This window comes from Bombina bombina, chromosome 5 (assembly GCF_027579735.1).
Source record: "Bombina bombina isolate aBomBom1 chromosome 5, aBomBom1.pri, whole genome shotgun sequence".
In the NCBI taxonomy this organism is placed as follows: Eukaryota; Metazoa; Chordata; class Amphibia; order Anura; family Bombinatoridae; genus Bombina; species Bombina bombina.
This window is the reverse complement of record NC_069503.1, coordinates 2,468,585-2,488,713: the sequence shown is the minus strand read 5'-3', so window position 1 is coordinate 2,488,713 and position 20,129 is coordinate 2,468,585. Positions and strand designations below refer to the sequence as shown.

General features: G+C 43.2%; 1 protein-coding gene across 1 annotated transcript in view; it reads left to right on the top strand.

Annotated features, from left to right (window-relative positions):
* LOC128659676 (uncharacterized) overlaps positions 1-19,924 on the top strand; it is a 158,260-nt gene extending 138,336 nt beyond the window's left edge. The window contains exon 5 of the mRNA XM_053713250.1: positions 19,137-19,924. Within this exon, the coding sequence (XP_053569225.1) occupies positions 19,137-19,810 (674 nt within the window). The 3' untranslated portion in view covers positions 19,811-19,924. The remainder of the gene's footprint in view (positions 1-19,136) is intronic.
* The last annotated feature ends 205 nt before the right edge of the window (positions 19,925-20,129 follow it).

The window sequence follows — 20,129 nt, the reverse complement described above, 5'->3', positions numbered from 1 at the left end:
ACCGGTGCTTGTCTCTGATTCGCCCTCAAGTCTGAACATCTCATAGGTTATTTTGGGAAATGCCTCCCTGAGTAGCCAAATGCCTTTTGGTTATAATACCGTTTTTGAACTATAGGTGGCAGCAGATAACCAGAAATGCAGTTTTACCATCAATGCTGGTACCGTTTAATATGGATTCATATATATTTTTACAATGTATTATATTTTCTAGTATTAATAAGTCACATGTTCCATGTGTAGTGGACCACATTACACCACTCATCCTGAGCATTTCAAGACCAGATATGATATATTTCTCATAGTATAAAGTAATTCTTATACATTTAAAATATATTGGTATTTAAAAGGATTTTAATACTTTTAGCATGGATCCAATTAATATTTCAGCCATCATCTTAACATTGCATACATACCTTGAGATCAGCAATCATATGTGGTCTCATATTTATTACTATCCCATATAAATATTTCATATCTGCTGCATATTTCTTGCTGAGTGTATAAAACACATGACACTATTTTAAAACACAAACCACATATGTACTTATTAAATGCTGGAAAAATATAAGAATGTTATCCATTAAATTGATTACAAACCTGAAATGCATTTCTCAGATCCATGGATTTGTACATTTATATGCAGGATTGAAAACCATACAAGTTGTACTTTTAAAAATGAATTTCAGTTACAATATAATGTGTTTCTTTCATGTAATTGGCAAGAGTCCATGAGCTAGTGACATATGGGATATACAATCCTCCCAGGAGGGGCAAAGTTTCCCAAACCTCAAAATGCCTATAAATACACCCCTCACCACACCCACAATTCAGTTTTACAAACTTTGCCTCCTATGGAGGTGGTGAAGTAAGTTTGTGCTAAGATTTCTACGTTGATATGCGCTTTTCAGCATTTTTTTGAAGCCCGATTCCTCTGAGTACAGTGAATGTCAGAGGGATGTGAAGGGAGTATCATCTATTGAATGCAATGGTTTTCCTCACGGGGATCTATTTAATAGGTTCTCTGTTATCGGTCATAGAGATTCATCTCCTACCTCCCTTTTCAGATCGACGATATACTCTCATATTCCATTACCTCTACTGATAACTGTTTCAGTACTGGTTTGGCTATCTGCTATATGTGGATGGGTGTCTTTTGGTAAGTATGTTTTCATTACTTAAGACACTCTCAGCTATGGTTTGGCACTTTATGTATTTATATAAAGTTCTAAATATATGTATTGTACTTATATTTGCCATGATTCAGGTTTTCAGTATATTTCCTTTTTTTTTTTTGCAGACTGTCAGTTTCATATCTGGGAAATGCTTTTTTTATAAAAAATTATTTTTTACCTGGGGTATAGTCTCTTTTTCAAATTGACTGTCTTTTACATTTGCGGGCAGAATTAGGCTCCCGAGGGCGTAAAATGCCAAAATTGATTGCGTCATTTTTGGCGCTGGATTTTGTTTGGTGCGAACTTAAGTTCGTTGACGCAAATTCGTAATTTCTGGCATCTTAGTTCTTCACAAGGTTGCGTCATCTATGACGCGAGTGTTTCGTTTCCGGACGTTTTTGGTGCCACAAAATATTTTTCTTTTTGTTGTGCATCATACTTGGCGCCAAATATTTTCATGATTTAAAACCCCATTCCTTTTGCCTCTGGCCTTTTTCTATGGCAGAGGGCTATGATGTTTTCATTTTTTCCCTTTCCTGAAACTGCCATATAGGGAAATTGATCATTTTGCTTTATATGTTGTTTTTTTTCTCTTACATTTGCAAGATGTCTCAATCTGATCCTGTCTCAGAATTTACTGCTGGATCCCTGCTGCCTGATAACGGTTCTACCAAAGCTAAGTGCATTTGTTGTAAACTTGTGGAGATTATACCTCCAGCTGTGGTTTGTAATAGTTGTCATAATAAACTTTTACATGCAGAAAATGTTTCTATCAGTAGTAGTTCATTACCTGTTGCTGTTCCCTCAACATCTAATGCACAAGATATACCTGTAAATGTAAAAGAATTTATTTCTAATTCTATCAGAAGGTTTTGTCTGCCATTCCGCCTTCTAATAAACGTAAAAGGTCTTTTAAAACTTCTCATAAAGTTGATGAGATTTCAAATGTCCGGCAACATACTGATTCATCTTTCTCTGATGAGGATCTATCTGATTCAGAAGATCCTGCCTCAGATATTGACATTGACAAATCCTCTTTTCTTTCATGTAATTAGCAAGAGTCCATGAGCTAGTGACGTATGGGATATACATTCCTACCAGGAGGGGCAAAGTTTCCCAAACCTCAAAATGCCTATAAATACACCCCTCACCACACCCACAAATCAGTTTTACAAACTTTGCCTCCAGTGGAGGTGGTGAAGTAAGTTTGTGCTAGATTCTTCGTTGATATGCGCTCCGCAGCAGGTTGGAGCCCGGTTTTCCTCTCAGCGTGCAGTGAATGTCAGAGGGATGTGAAGAGAGTATTGCCTATTTGAATTCAATGATCTCCTTCTACGGGGTCTATTTCATAGGTTCTCTGTTATCGGTCGTAGAGATTCATCTCTTACCTCCCTTTTCAGATCGACGATATACTCTTATATATACCATTACCTCTACTGATTCTCGTTTCAGTACTGGTTTGGCTTTCTACTACATGTAGATGAGTGTCCTGGGGTAAGTAAGTCTTATTTTCTGTGACACTCTAAGCTATGGTTGGGCACTTTTATATAAAGTTCTAAATATATGTGTTTAAACATTTATTTGCCTTGATTCAGGATGTTCAACGTTCCTTATTTCAGACAGTCAGTTTCATATTTGGGATAATGCATATGAATAAATCATTTTTTTTTTTTTTTCTTACCTTAAAATTTGACTTTTTTCCTGTGGGCTGTTAGGCTCGCGGGGGCTGAAAATGCTTCATTTTATTGCGTCATTCTTGGCGCGGACTTTCTTGGCGCAAATTTTTTTTTGTCATTTCCGGCGTCATACGTGTCGCCGGAAGTTGCGTCATTTTTTTGACGTTTTTGCGCCAAAAAATGTCGGCGTTCCGGATGTGGCACCATTTTTGGCGCCAAAAGCATTTAGGCGCCAAATAATGTGGGCGGCTTTTTTGGCGCTAAAAAATTTGAGCGTCATTGTTGTCTCCACAATATTTAAGTCTCATTATTTATTGCTTCTGGTTGCTAGAAGCTTGTTCATTGTCATTTTTTTCCCATTCCTGAAACTGTCATTTAAGGAATTTGATCAATTTTGCTTTATATCTTGTTTTTTTCTATTACATATTGCAAGATGTCTCAGATTGTCCCTGAATCAGAAGCCACTTCTGGAAAAACGCTTAACTGAGTTTCAGTTCTACCAAAGCTAAGTTCATTTATTTTAAATGTTATAAATGTTTATCTTTAGCTATGGTTTGTAATAAGGTATTATGATATACTTTTACATGCAGAATCCATTAGTGTTTATGCTTTATATATTTCCATTCTTACATTTTATGTACAAGAAATATTTAGAAGATTTATAAGAAATATTTTCTGATTCTATTTTAAAGGCTTTGTCTGACTTCGTGCCTTCTAATAAAATTTTTAGGTCTTTTTCACTTCTTTTTTAATTATTGAAGTTTCAAATGACCAACAACATACTGATTTATCCTTCTCTGATGATGTTTTTTCTCTTTCAGAAATTTTCTTCATCAGATATTGACACTAACAAATCTACTTTTTTATTATTTTTCTATTATTAAAGTACATTTGTTCTTTGTTGAAAAGGTGTTGATTATTTTGGATATTAAGGTAACTAGTTCTTTAAGACTAGCTGACACTATTTCTGCCTATTTATTTCTTCTGTGTTTTCAGAGGTTTTCTTTCCAATTCCCCATTCTAGGGAATGGAATAGGCTGAGAATTTTCTTTTATTCCTTTTTCAAAGGTTTTAAACTATATTCTTTGCCAGCAGTTAAATTCAATTTGGAGGGTTCTCCAATTTATTGGGGCTATCTCTACTTCTACTAATTATGCTATTGTTTCTATAGCAAAATAGTATTTATTATCCTTTAGATAGTTGTATCTTATTTATGAAAAATTATTTAGTTTCAGGTACTTTTCTTGGTCCTGTGATTTATTTGGATATTGCAATTGCTTCATTTTTTCAGCGGAATTGGCTGTCTTTATTTTATCCCTCCCTCTCTAGTGACTCTTGCGTGGAAGATCCACATCTTGGGTATTCATTATCCCATACGTCACTAGCTCATGGACTCTTGCTAATTACATGAAAGAAAACATAATTTATGTAAGAACTTACCTGATAAATTCATTTCTTTCATATTAGCAAGAGTCCATGAGGCCCACCCTTTTTTGTGGTGGTTATGATTTTTTTGTATAAAGCACAATTATTCCAATTCCTTATTTTGTATGCTTTCGCACTTTTGTCTTATCACCCCACTTCTTGGCTATGCGTTAAACTGATTTGTGGGTGTGGTGAGGGGTGTATTTATAGGCATTTTGAGGTTTGGGAAACTTTGCCCCTCCTGGTAGGAATGTATATCCCATACGTCACTAGCTCATGGACTCTTGCTAATATGAAAGAAATTAATTTATCAGGTAAGTTCTTACATAAATTGTTATTTATTTAAAATGGAGTATATTCGTTCTTTATTAAAATAAGTGTTGATTACATTAGATATGGTGGAAACTAGTCCTCTTGATATTAAAACTAGTAAACGTTTAAATTCTGTTTATAAACCTCCTGTGGTTATTCCAGAGGTTTTTCCAGTTCCTGATTCTATTTCAGATATGATTTCTAAGGAATGGAATAGGCCTAGTACTTATTTTATTCCTTCTTCAAGGTTTAAACAATTGTATCCTTTGCCAACTATTAGATTGTAGTTTTGGGAAAAGATCCCCACAGTTGATGGGGCTATCTCTACTCTTGCTAAACGTACTACTATTCCTATGGAAGATAGTACTTCTTTTAAAGATCCTTTAGATAGGAAACTTGAATCTTATCTAAGAAAGGCTTATTTATTTTCAGGTCATCTTCTTAGGCCTGCAATTTCTTTGGCTGATGTTGCAGCTGCTTCAACTTTTTGGTTGGAAACTTTAGCGCAACAAGTTTTGGCTCATGATTTGTCTAGCATTGTTAAATTAATTAAACATGCTAATAATTTAATTTGTGATGCCATTTTTTATATCATCAAAATTGATGTTTGATATGTCTTTAGCTATTTTAGCTAGAAGAGCTTTATGGCTAAAATCTTGGAATGCTGATATGACTTCTAAGTCCAGATTGCATTCTCTTTCTTTCCAAGTTAATAAATTATTTGGTTCTCAGTTGGATTCAATAATTTCAACTTTCATTGGGGGAAGGGAGTCTTTTTGCCTCAGGAAAAAAAACCTAAGGGTAAATCTAAATCTTCTAACCATTTTCGTTCCTTTCAACATAATAAGGAACAGAAATCTAATCCTACCCCAAAGGAATCTGTTTCCAATTGGAAGCCTTCCTCAAATTGGAATAAATCCAAGCCATTTAAGAGATCAAAGCCAGCCCCCAAGTCCTCGTGAGGGTGCGGCCCTCATTCCAGCTCAACTGGTAGGTGGCAGATTAAAATGTTTCAAAGATGTTTGGATCAATTCAGTCTAAAATCTTTGGATTCAGAGTATTGTCTCTCAGGGGTACAGAATAGGATTCAGAGTAAGACTGCCTTTTTTCTCTCGCGCATTCCAGCGAACCCAGTAAAGGCTCAGGCTTTCCTGAAGTGTGTTTCAGACCTGGAGTTATCAGGTGTAATCATGCCAGTTTCGTTTCAGGAACAGGGTCTGGGGTTTTATTCAAATCTATTCATTGTCCCAAAGAAAGAAAATTCATTCAGACCAGTTCTGGATCTAAAGATTTTGAATCGATGTAAGAGTACCAACTTTCAAAATTATGACTATAAGGATTATTCTGCCTTTTGTACAGCAAGGGCATTATATGTCCACAATAGACTTACAGGATGCATATCTTAATATTCCGATTCATCCGGATCACTATCAGTTCCTGAGATTCTCTTTTCTAGACAAGCATTACCAATTTGTTGCTCTTCCTTTTGGCCTAGCGATAGCTCCACTAATCTTTTCAAAGATTCTCGGTGCCCTACTCTCTGTAATCAGAGAGCGGGATATTGCGGTGTTTCCTTATTTGGACGATATCTTGGTACTTGCTCAGTCTTTACGTTCTGCAGAATCTCACACGAATCAACTAGTGTTGTTTCTTCCAAGACATGGTTGGAGGATTGTTACGGTTACCCTTAGTCTCGCTGAGAGATGGACCGCTTAGTAGCCTGGATTCCTATTGCTGAAGAGGGGAGAAACTGCTTTCCATAGTATTCTATATGAGTCTCGCAAATGTAGAATAATCCCCCTTAGCTGTAGTACAGCTAGGATACCCTTCTGCCCACAAAAACGAGTCAACGCTGCGATTGAGGGACAACCAAGAACCGAGGACTGGGATGCCCAGCCTGCTTTTTATTTAGGTTACATGCACACAGGGCACTCCCAGGGGGGGAAGCATTAAATCCCCCATCACACATTTAGACAAAGCCCTTGGACAGGCCACCGCAGATAACAAGTACACACAAGAAAACAATTGAGTCCTTCTTATCACCTAGCAGTGAATGCTTATCACAAACTTAATTACAGTACACAATATGCTAGGAAACCTGCCTCAGAAAATAGTTTTCTCAAAACTGAACAGAGTTAACCCTTTATGAAATGATACTTGTTACAGTTTTCTTGGAGCCCTTCTTAGGCGCTGGCTTGGCTGGTTCAGGCATTGCTGCTGGGAAATAAGTTTCTTCACAACAAAATAACTAATGCTTCTGTAACAGTGCTCCCTTTCTGTGGAACACTCTGGCAGACACGGTCTGACCCCTTTTCGGGGCAGACTAAGGCTGTCCAGACCGCTGGTTATGCGGGGCTGAGGTCGGTTTGTCTGGACAACCCGTCGGCGTTGCCATTCTGTTTCCCAGGTCTGTAAATGTTACAGAAGCATTAGTTATTTTGTTGTGAAGAGCTTATTTCCCAGCAGCAATGCCTGAACCAGCAAGCCAGCGCCTAAGAAGGGCTCCAAGAAAACCGTAACAAGTTTCATTTCATAAAGAGTTAACTCTTTTTTTTCAGCTTTTAGAAACTATTGTCTAATCACCTCTGGAGCCAGACTGCTAATTGATAAGATGAACTTGTAAACTTGTTATCTTAAGTACTGTAATCCTATTGTGGCCTGTCAAAGGACAGTGCTCTCTATCTAAATGTGTGATGGGGGATTTTGTGCTTCCCCCCCTCTCCCCCTGGGAGTGCCCTGTGTGCATGTAACCTTAATAAAAAGCAGGCTGGGCATCCCAGTCCTGAGTTCTTGTTTGACCCTCAATCGCAGCGTTGACTCGTTTTTGTGGGCAGAAGGGTATCCTAGCTGTACTGCAGCTAAGGGAGATTATTCTATATTTGCGAGACTCATATAGAATACTATGGAAAGCAGCTTCTCCCCTCTTTAGCAATAGGGATCCAGGCTACTAAGCGGTCCATCTCTCAGCGAGACTAAGGGTAACCGTAACAGTAAGTAATGGTGAAATTGAAGGGTTGCAACGATAAACTCCAACGTAATAGCCTGCCATTATCTCCAGAGACCCGGTTCAGCCACACCAACGGGTTATGGTCGGTGACCAGAGTGAACTCCTGCCCATATAAATAGGGAGTCAATTTCTTTAATGCCCACACCAAAGCCAAACACTCCTTTTCGACCGCTGCATAGCTGACTTCGCGGGGCAGGAGCTTCCGGCTGATGTAGGCAACTGGATGCTCCCCTCCATCTTCGCCTACTTGGCTGAGGACGGCTCCCAGCCCGAACATGGAAGCATCTGTATGGACGATAAAACGTTTGTTAAGGGCTGGAGCCGCCAAGACAGGAGCGTTAATTAGAGCATTTTTGAGAGCCTGGAAAGCCGTTTCACAGTGGGGAGACCACAGGACCTGTCGAGGTAAGTTCTTCTTGGTCAAGTCAGTCAGGGGTTTGGCAAGTGTGCTGTAGTCTGGTACGAACCGTCTATAGTACCCTGCCGTGCCCAGGAAGGCTAGGACCTGAGTCTTAGTGATGGGGGTGGGCCAATTGGCGACAGCTTCTATCTTGGCCGGCTCTGGTCGCTGCTTTCCACACCCCACCCGGTGACCCAGGTACTGTACCTCGGCCATCCCAAAGTGGCATTTTTCTGGCTTCAGAGTCAGGCCAGCAGCCCGGATCTGATCCAGAACCATTCCTATGTGAGCTAAGTGGTCCTCCCATGACTCACTGTGGATCGCTATGTCGTCCAGGTAGGCGCAAGCAAAACTCTGGAAGCCATCCAGGAGCCTATCCACCAAGCGCTGGAATGTAGCTGGGGCATTCTTCATCACAAACGGCATTACCCTAAACTGATATAAGCCGAATGGGGTGACGAATGCCGACTTGGGGATAGCCTCCGGGGCCAGGGGAATCTGCCAGTAACCTTTGCAGAGGTCAATAGTGGTCAGGTAATTTCCCCTGGCTATACGATCGAGTAGCTCGTCTACCCTGGGCATAGGGTAAGCGTCCGTCACAGTCTTTTCATTGAGCCTCCGATAGTCTACGCAGAACCGGGTGGTCCCATCTTTCTTGGGCACCAAGACAACTGGGGAGGCCCAGGGACTATCGGAGGGCTCAATTACCCTGAGTTGGAGCATCTCATCGATCTCCTTCTTCATTCCTATCCTAACTGCTTCGGGGATTCGGTACGGAGCCTGGCGCAAGGGAGCTTGTCCCGGAGTATCTACCTGGTGGGTGGTTAAAGTAGTGTACCCTGGCTTCGGGGAGAAGGTGAGATGTTTGGACTGTAGGAGTTGGTTGAGCTGCTCCCTTTCAGTGGGGCTAAGTCGGTCTCCTATCTGAACCTGAGCCACTATACCTGTGGGGAGACTCTTTTCTAATAGGTCTGGAATGGGTAGACTGTCGGGGCCTTCCTGAGGGGAACAACATACGGCCGTCACGTTCTCTGGTCGCTCAAAATATTCCTTGAGCATGTTTACATGGAATGTCTTTCTAAGATTGTTGTCGTGGCAGCTAGCTATCACATAAGTGGTGTCTCCCCTTTTCTCTACGATCTGGTAGGGGCCCTGCCAGGACGCCTGCAATTTGTCTGTCTTCACCGGCTTAAGTACTAACACCTTTTGTCCTATGGTAAAGATTCTCTTTCGGGCCCCCCGATCGTACCATACTTTCTGTCTTCTCTGGGCCGACTGGAGATTAGCCCGCACGGATTTGGCTAATTGCTCCATTCGGTCCCTGAGTTCCAGCACGTATGGCACAATGGGGACACCGTCAGTCTCCATCTCTCCCTCCCAGTGCTCCCGGATCAGGTTTAGGGGTCCCCGTACCTTTCTTCCGTAGAGCAACTCGAAGGGAGAGAACCCTGTCGTTTCCTGGGGCACCTCCCGATAAGCAAAAAGGAGGTGCGGCAGGAAGCGTTCCCAGTCTCGGTATTCCTGAGTGAACGTCTTGAGCATTTGCTTGAGGGTCCCATTGAACCTCTCACACAGCCCGTTCGTCTGGGGGTGGTATGGGGAGCTCAGGAGGGACTTAATTTTGCAAACCTGCCAGAGTTGTTGGGTCAATTCAGCCGTAAATTGGGTGCCTCGGTCGGATAGGATTTCTTTTGGAAATCCTACCCGGGAGAACACCTGTACTAGTGCATTCGCTACTGTATCCGCTTGTATGTTGGATAGGGCGACAGCCTCTGGGTACCTGGTAGCGTAGTCCACTACGGTAAGAATGTAGCGCTTACCGGAGGGACTAGGGGTAGCCAGTGGTCCCACTAGGTCAATAGCAACCCGGCTGAAGGGTTCCTCTACAATGGGCATATTTACTAGATGGGCTTTAGGGTGATCGGCTCGCCTTCCTACTCGTTGACACACATCGCAGGTGTTACAGTAAGTTCTAACGTCAGCGTGTACCCCTGGCCAAAAGAACGTGTGAGTAATGCGGTGTAGGGTACGGGTTACAGCTAGGTGGCCTGCTAAGGGGATGTCGTGGCCTATCTTGAGGATTTCTTGACGGTATTTGTGGGGCACTACCAGCTGTCGCCTACGCTGTCCCCTTTTCTCTGTCCAGCGGTATAGTTTCCCTTTTTCCCATAAGAATGTTTCATTATCTGCCCCGCCCCCTCCGGTCTCTGCTCGTTCCCGGTACTTTTGTAAGGTCGGGTCAGTCTTAGACTCTGTCTCGAAAGCATCTGGGGTGTCCCAGGGTATGGGGCCTAACATGTCAGGCAAGGTCGGGGTAGGTCTTACCTGTGTCTCCCGCACTGGTGAGAGTTCTCGCTCCGTCCGGGCTTGGGCCCGTGTAGTCACTGGGTCCGCCTCGTTGTTGCATACTGGAGCATAGGCAGAAGTCATGGGGCCCAAATCATTGCCCAGTAGTACTTCGGCAGGTAAATTATCCATTATGCCCACGTTCACAGCCCCCTTTCCCGCTCCCCAATCAAGATGCACTTTAGCTGTTGGAATTTTGTACACATCCCCCCCCGCCACTCTAACGGCCACAGTCTGTCCAGATCGCTTGTGCTCCGGCACCAAATGACTCTGTACCAGCGTGATAGTAGCCCCTGTGTCTCTCAATCCCTCGGTAGATCGCCCCTCGAGCCATACCTTCTGCCGATGGTGCTGGCGGTTATCTGAGGCAGCATATACAGGGTCCGCCTCGTGAAGCGGCCCCAAATATTCCTCCATAGGGGCCTCTTGGTTAACACAGAGGGTCCGGGCCGGACGATATGCCCCAGAGGGGTAATTGTAATTCCTGGGTGTCTGGTGCGTATTAAGGGGGCAGCTAGCCATGAAATGCCCTGGTTGCTTGCATCGGTGGCAAGTCGGTCTGGGACGCTCAGAGCTGTTATTAGGTGGTCCTGAGTGTCGGGCGGGCCCTGCGGTCACCAGGGCTCGGAATTGAGCACGAGGGGGTGCACGGTAAACCTCTCTGGGTTCGTGAAGACGGGAGTCATAATGTTCATCGGCCAATTTGGCTGCTTCTTCTAAGGTAGAAGGTCGCCTGTCTCGCAGCCATTCCTTCCCTTGCTGTTCCATGCCATTATAAAAATGTTCTAAGAGAAACAATTGTAAAATTTCCTCACCAGTCACCGCTTTACTTCCGCTCATCCAGTGATTTGCCGCTCTCCGCATTCGGTGCGCCCATTCCATATGGGTATCGTTAGGCTTCTTTTTCGTGCCCCGAAACTGTCGGCGATACGCGTCCGGAGTTACTGCGTACCGTCGCAACAGTGTCTCCTTAACTAGCTCATACTGTGTCACTTCCTCAGCACCCAGAGTACGAAAGGCTTCCAGGGCTCGCCCGGATAGTTTCCCAGACAATATCGTGGGCCACTCCCTGTTGGGAATCTGGTGCAGGGCACATTGCCTTTCGAAGTCCGCCAAATATTCATCAATCCCTGTCTCGCTCTCTAGGAAGGGTCGAAATGCCGCATAGGGTATCTTGGGCCTCCCAGCATTTTCGACAGGGATGATTACCTGCGGGGCTTCAGCATTGCGGTGTGCGTTCGCTAGGTTGAGTTTGTGGGCTCGAGTCTCTCGTATATCCTTGTCCGCTTCCGCCATCAACTGCTGTACCAATTCCATGGAGGGGTTCGGCCCGTACAGTGAGAGCCTCTCCCGAACAATCCTGGTTTTTTCGTCACTAATCGTGGTTGGTGTTTCCGCCATTGTGAAGCTCTGATCCAGTTCGGTCAATTCTGCGATCAGCTCTCTCCTCGGCCGGTTGCTGGCGTACCCCCCTCTGCTTTCAAGTAAATCCTTTAGGGTTGTACGCTTCAATTTTTCGTAAGCGCTCTCCATCCGTTCTGTACCTCTCCTAGGAAATCCAGGAAACATCCCACCGCTGCCGCCAAATGTTACGGTTACCCTTAGTCTCGCTGAGAGATGGACCGCTTAGTAGCCTGGATTCCTATTGCTGAAGAGGGGAGAAACTGCTTTCCATAGTATTCTATATGAGTCTCGCAAATGTAGAATAATCCCCCTTAGCTGTAGTACAGCTAGGATACCCTTCTGCCCACAAAAACGAGTCAACGCTGCGATTGAGGGACAACCAAGAACCGAGGACTGGGATGCCCAGCCTGCTTTTTATTTAGGTTACATGCACACAGGGCACTCCCAGGGGGGGAAGCATTAAATCCCCCATCACACATTTAGACAAAGCCCTTGGACAGGCCACCGCAGATAACAAGTACACACAAGAAAACAATTGAGTCCTTCTTATCACCTAGCAGTGAATGCTTATCACAAACTTAATTACAGTACACAATATGCTAGGAAACCTGCCTCAGAAAATAGTTTTCTCAAAACTGAACAGAGTTAACCCTTTATGAAATGATACTTGTTACAGTTTTCTTGGAGCCCTTCTTAGGCGCTGGCTTGGCTGGTTCAGGCATTGCTGCTGGGAAATAAGTTTCTTCACAACAAAATAACTAATGCTTCTGTAACAAGGATCAATTTATCAAAAAGTTCTTTGATTCCTCAGACATGGGTAACCTTTTTAGGTTTCCAGATAGATTCAGTGTCCATGACTTTGTCTCTAACAGACAAGAGACGTTTAAAATTGGTTGCATCCTGTTGGAACCTTCAGTCTCAGTCATTCCCTTCAGTAGCTATGTGCATGGAAGTTTTAGGTCTTATGACTGCAGCATCGGACGCGATCCCCTTTGCTCGTTTTCATATGAGACCTCTCCAGCTTTGTATGCTGAACCAATGGTGCAGGGATTATACAAGGATATCACAAATGATATTCTTAAATCCCAATGTTCGACTTTCTCTGACTTTGTGGTTAGATCACCATCGTATAATTCTAGGGGGCTCTTTCGTTCGTCCAACCTGGACTGTGATCACAACAGATGCGAGTCTTTCAGGTTGGGGAGCTGTTTGGGGATCTCTGACAGCACAAGGAGTTTGGAAACCTCAAGAGGTGAGATTACCAATCAATATTTTGGAACTTCGTGTGATTCTCAGGGCTCTTCAGTTTTGGCCTCTGTTGAAGAGAGAACCGTTCATTTGTTTTCAGACAGACAATGTCACAACTGTGGCATATATCAATCATCAGGGTGGGACTCACAGTCCTCAAGCTATGAAAGAAGTATCCCGGATACTTGTTTGGGTGGAATCTAGCTCTTGTCTAATTTCTGTGGTTCATATCCCAGGTATAGACAAATGGGAAGCGGATTATCTCAGTCGTCAGACTTTACATCCGGGAGAATGGTCTCTCCACCCAGATGTGTTTTCTCAAATTGTTCAGATGTGAGGGCTTCCAGAAATAAATCTAATGGCATCTCATCTAAACAAGAAACTTCCCAGATACCTGTCCAGGTCCAGGGATCCCCAGGCGGAAGCAGTGGATGCATTGACACTTCCTTGGTGTTATCAACCAGCTTATATTTTCCCGCGTCTAGTTCTTCCAAGAGTGATCTCGAAAATCATCATGGAGCAATCGTTTGTGCTGCTGGTGGCTCCAGCATGGCCTCACAGGTTTTGGTATGCAGATCTTGTTCGGATGTCCAGTTGCCAACCTTGGCCACTTTTCTTAAGGCCAGACCTTCTATTTCAAGGCCCGTTTTTCCATCAGGATCTCAAATCATTAAATTTGAAGGTATGGAAATTGAACGCTTATTGCCCAGTCATAGAGGTTTCTCTGACTCAGTGATTAATACTATGTTACAGGCTCGTAAATCTGTTACTAGAAAGATTTATTATTGAGTTTGGAAAACTTACATTTCATGGTGTTCTTCTCATAAATTTTCTTGGCATCCTTTTTAGGATTCCTAGAATTTTACAGTTTCTTCAGGATGGTTTGGATAAAGGTTTTTCTGCAAGTTCCTTGAACTTCCACAGAAAAATTGCTAAACTTCCTGATATTCACTGTTTTGTACAGGCTTTGGTTCGTATCAAGTCTTTCATCAAATCAATCTCTCCTCCTTGGAGTCTTAATTTGGTTTTGAAGGCTTTACAGGCTCCTCCATTTGAGCCTATGCATTCTTTGGACATTAAACTACTTTCTTGGAAAGTGTTGTTCCTTTTGGCCATCTTTTCTGCTAGAAGAGTTTCTAAATTATCTGCTCTCTCTTGTGAATCTCCTTTTCTAATTTTTCATCAGGATAAGGCAGTTTTGCGGACATCATTTAAATTCCTACCTAAGGTTGTGAATTCTAACAACATTAAAAGAGAAATTGCTGTCCTTTCTTTGTGTCCTAATCCTATGAATTCTTTGGAGACATCTTTACATTCTTTGGATGTGGTGAGAGCTCTGAAATATTATGTTGAAGCTACTAAAGATTTCAGGAAGACTTCTAGTCTATTTGTTATCTTTTCTGGTTCCAGCAAAGGTCAGAAGGCTTCTGCCGTTTCTTTGTCATCATGGTTAAAGCTTTTGATTCATCAAGCTTATTTGGAGTTGGGTAAGACCCCGCCTCAGAGAATTACAGCTCATTATACTAGATCAGTTTCCACTTCTTGTGCTTTTAATAATGAAGCTTCAGTTGATCAGATTTGCAAAGTAGCAACTTGGTCTTCTTTGCATACTTTTACTAAATTCATCCATTTTGATGTATTTGCTTCTTCGGAAGCAGTTTTTAGTAGAAAAGTTCTTCACGCAGCTGTTTCAGTTTGATTCTTCTGCTTCTAATTTAAGTTTTTTCTTTTCATTTGAGACTAAACTTATAATTTGGGTTGTGGATTTTTTTTTTCCAGCGGAAATAGCTGTTTTTATTTTTTATCCCTCCCTCTCTAGTGACTCTTGCGTGGAGTTCCACATCTTGGGTATTGCAATCCCATACGTCACTAGCTCATGGACTCTTGCCAATATGAAAGAAATTAATTTATCAAGTAAGTTCCTACATAAATTATGTTTTCTGCTGGTCTCCGTCCAGCTGTGTATCTAACACCACAGGGGTAATCAGCTCTTGCTATTTTCCCATTTGAGACGTATGTCTGAACTTCGTGTATTCAAACACAGCAGGGGTAATTCATTTTTGAATATGCTTAAGCCTTAAAGAGATTTTTCCCAGACCTAGCGACTGTCCTTTACAGGGGTCTGATAAGTTTATTACCCATCTTGGGCAGGAAATCAACTTTAAACAGAGCCACATAGTGAACATCTTGTTGAAATAGATTGCCTTTTGCTAATTGAACCAAATGTTTATTCCTTTGTTCTTATTTGGATGTATTGTAATCAGGAAAAAAGGGGGTTGGGGCTGGTCTGCTATGAGACCAATTCACTTCAAAATGAAATATTAGATTCTATGATACATCTGTAGTTTATTTAATGTTAATCACAGATACCCTGACAGCTTCTAACCCACCTGTCTGCCGACAGCACTGCGCTACTTACCCGACTGTCTGCCGACAGCAGTGCACTAGTTACCCATTTGTCTGCCGACAGCAGTGCGCTGCTTACCCGACTGTCTGCCGGCAGCAGTGCGCTAGTTACCCATTTGTCTGCCGGCAGCAGTGCGCTAGTTACCCATTTGTCTGCCGGCAGTGGTGCGCTAGTTACCCATTTGTCTGCCGGCAGCACTGCGCTAGTTACCCATTTATCTGCCGGCAGCACTGCGCTACTTACCCGACTGCCTTTAACTGGCAGTGAGAGTCCACAAGAACATTCTTAACCTATGGGAATTACTCTACCTGGCCACCATGAGGAAGCAAAGACACCACAAACATAGCTATAAATATCCCCCCTTCTTCCCCTTCCCCCTCAGTAGTTCTTTGCCTCATATAATGAAGGGAGGCAGAGAGAGGTGTTCTGTAAAGAAGAAGTTCTCATGCATTGGTGTTTTTTGAAGCCGGGGATCATATAAATCTCAATAGAGTATTGGTGTATATAATACTGAAGGACGCTGGGACTCCCATGCCTCTTTCCAGTCTAACCTAAGACTTCTTATGGGTAAATTGTCCCACGTCTAATAGAGAGCTGGTGTAAAGTTGTGTCCCTGTGGCTACACTGGGTGCTATGTGCTATAATGCAGGCAGGGACTTGCCATAAGCACGTGTACTGGGTATCCTGCCATATTTCAGTTATACAGCTGAGAGGGGAGCGCTTTAGAACACAGACCGGTATTCTGTCCTAATGTATGAACCCTGCAACACCCAGAAATATCATGCAGTTTGTGATAAGGCCGCACCAGACCTCAGTGCTGTGTGTCCCTATGGTGTAAGTCTGGTGCACTGACACTGACTTTATACTACTGACCCCTGGTGTACTGACACTGACTATATACTACTGACCCCTGGTACACTGACTTTATACTACTGACCCCTGGTGTACTGACACTGACTATATACTACTCTGACCCCTGGTGTACTGACTATATACTACTGACCCCTGGTGTACTGACACTGACTATATACTACTGACCCCTGGTACACTGACACTGACTATATACTACTGACCCCTGGTGCACTGACTATATACTACTGACCCCTGGTGCACTGACACTGACTATATACTACTGACCCCTGGTGTACTGACACTGACTTTATACTACTGACCCCTGGTGTACTGACACTGACTATATACTACTGACCCCTGGTACACTGACTTTATACTACTGACCCCTGGTGTACTGACACTGACTATATACTACTCTGACCCCTGGTGTACTGACTATATACTACTAACCCCTGGTGTGCTGACACTGACTTTATACTACTGACCCCTGGTGTACTGACACTGACTATATACTACTGACCCCTGGTGTACTGACACTGACTTTATACTACTGACCCCTGGTACACTGACTTTATACTACTGACCCCTGGTGTACTGACACTGACTATATACTACTCTGACCCCTGGTGTACTGACTATATACTAATGACCCCTGGTGTACTGACACTGACTTTATACTACTGACCCCTGGTGTACTGACACTGACTATATACTACTGACCCCTGGTACACTGACTTTATACTACTGACCCCTGGTGTACTGACACTGACTATATACTACTCTGACCCCTGGTGTACTGACTATATACTACTAACCCCTGGTGTGCTGACACTGACTATATACTATTGACCCCTGGTGTACTGACTATATACTACTGACCCCTGGTGTACTGACACTGACTTTATACTATTGACCCCTGGTGTACTGACACTGACTTTATACTATTGACCCCTGGTGTACTGACACTGACTTTATACTATTGACCCCTGGTGTACTGACACTGACTATATACTACTGACCCCTGGTGCACTGACACTGACTTTATACTACTGACCCCTGGTGTACTGACACTGACTATATACTACTGACCCCCTGGTGTACTGACACTGACTATATACTACTGACCCCTGGTGCACTGACACTGACTTTATACTACTGACCCCTGGTGTACTGACACTGACAATATACTACTGACCCCTGGTGTACTGACACTGACTATATACTACTGACCCCTGGTGTACTGACACTGACTATATACTACTGACCCCTGGTGTACTGACACTGACTTTATACTACTGACCCCTGGTGTACTGACACTGACTATATACTACTGACCCCTGGTGTACTGACACTGACTATATACTACTAACCCCTGGTGTGCTGACACTGACTTTATACTACTGACCCCTGGTGTACTGACACTGACTATATACTACTGACCCCTGGTGTACTGACTATATACTACTGACCCCTGGTGCACTGACACTGACTTTATACTACTGACCCCTGGTGTACTGATACTGACTATATACTACTGACCCCTGGTATACTGATACTGACTATATACTACTGACCCCTGGTACACTGACTTTATACTACTGACCCCTGGTGTACTGATACTGACTATATACTACTGACCCCTGGTGCACTGACACTGACTTTATACTACTGACCCCTGGTGTACTGACACTGACTATATACTACTGACCCCTGGTGTACTGACTATATACTACTGACCCCTGGTGTACTGACACTGACTATATATTATTGACCCCTGGTGTACTGACTATATACTACTGACCCCTGGTGTACTGACACTGACTATATACTACTGACCCCTGGTATACTGACACTGACTTTATACTATTGACCCCTGGTGTACTGACACTGACTTTATACTACTGACCCCTGATGTACTGACACTGACTTTATACTATTGACCCCTGGTGTACTGACACTGACTATATACTACTGACCCCTGGTGTACTGACACTGACTTTATACTACTGACCCCTGGTGTACTGACACTGACTATATACTACTGACCCCCTGGTGTACTGACACTGACTATATACTACTGACCCCTGGTGTACTGACACTGACTATATACTACTGACCCCTGGTGTACTGACACTGACTATATACTACTGACCCCTGGTGTACTGACACTGACTATATACTACTGACCCCTGGTGTACTGACACTGACTATATACTACTGACCCCTGGTGTACTGACACTGACTATATACTACTGACCCCTGGTGTACTGACACTGACTATATACTACTGACCCCTGGTGTACTGACACTGACTATATACTACTGACCCCTGGTGTACTGATACTGACTATATACTACTGACCCCTGGTGTACTGATACTGACTATATACTACTGACCCCTGGTGTACTGACACTGACTTTATACTACTGACCCCTGGTGTACTGACACTGACTATATACTACTGACCCCCTGGTGTACTGACACTGACTATATACTACTGACCCCTGGTGTACTGACACTGACTATATACTACTGACCCCTGGTGTACTGACACTGACTATATACTACTGACCCCTGGTGTACTGACACTGACTATATACTACTGACCCCTGGTGTACTGACACTGACTCAAGTGCACCACCTTTAAGAGATCTAGAGTTTGACACTTGCGGTTTAATGAGCTATCTTTTTGTTTGTGTAATTGCACCTGTACTGTGCGTCTCACCAGTAAAACACAGTGACTGCTTATGTTCTTATACAGAGTGGAGAGCTCTCTATATAACAGATCTGATACTGCTTTGTGTAAGTCACGTTTAGAGGTCATTACTTGGTTGTACTTTGAAAACCTTAAAAAAAACAAAAAAAAATTGTTATTTTTTTTTACAGATCCTTTACGTTCCAAGATCAGAATCGAGTGTCATCCCTTTCATGGTAATAATGCAGCACGGCCATCCAGAAGAAGGCATCTGCGGCCTCGACTGGAGAGAACCTCTAATCCCAAGCAGTCTGCAGCACCTTTTGATGTCACTAAGGACCTTGGATCTGTGCTCAGAGACCTGAAAGAGGAGGTGACGAGGGATATTCAGAGCACAAACAGGGAAATGAAGGAAAGTGCGGGCATTATCCCGACTGCAGTTGCATCTGTGGTGTCTGAGCTGAGCAGTCTGGGAGATATGATGCAGGGCTTGCTGGCCTGTATACCAAACCAAGAACTTCCCAGTGTTCCCATCACCCCACCACAGACGCCGCCAGTTTTTAGGCGCACTCATCACATATCTCATACTCGGGACCTTCCTGCATCGTTAAGCACATCATGGCTCTCACAGCCCCTTTCATGGAAATATCTTAAATCCCCTTTTTCACCTGTGGGGAGGGCGGCTTCTTCAGCTCATTCTGAGAGCCCACTACTGTTACATTCACCCACACCGTGTCCCCTTCAAGCAAAACGTGTGTCGCCAAATGCTCAGAAACAAAGCAAGAAAAGCCAAGGAATTAAAGACAAAAAAGGCGTCTCAACCAAAAACTGTGGTGCATTTATCAAATTAAATGAAGCAAAGTAACAAAGACTTCAGCTGGATTATGATGGATATTTAATGTTTCATTCACATTTATGCCCTGTGTTTATTTTGTGTATATAGTGTTTTTTAATTTATTACGTTTTATTTGCTCATGAAGTTTCTCATTATTCCTGACTTACGGGCTAAATGCCCCAATGCAGACAGATGACTTTCATCCACTGAACATGTATACGTATGACAGCAGCACCCCTTTTCTACATCTAAAAGAATATACACAGACAACAGACCTTAATCATGTCACATACAGCACATTCTAGAGCCCATTGATTTATGCTGCAGAAGAAGGATGTTGCTGTGTTTT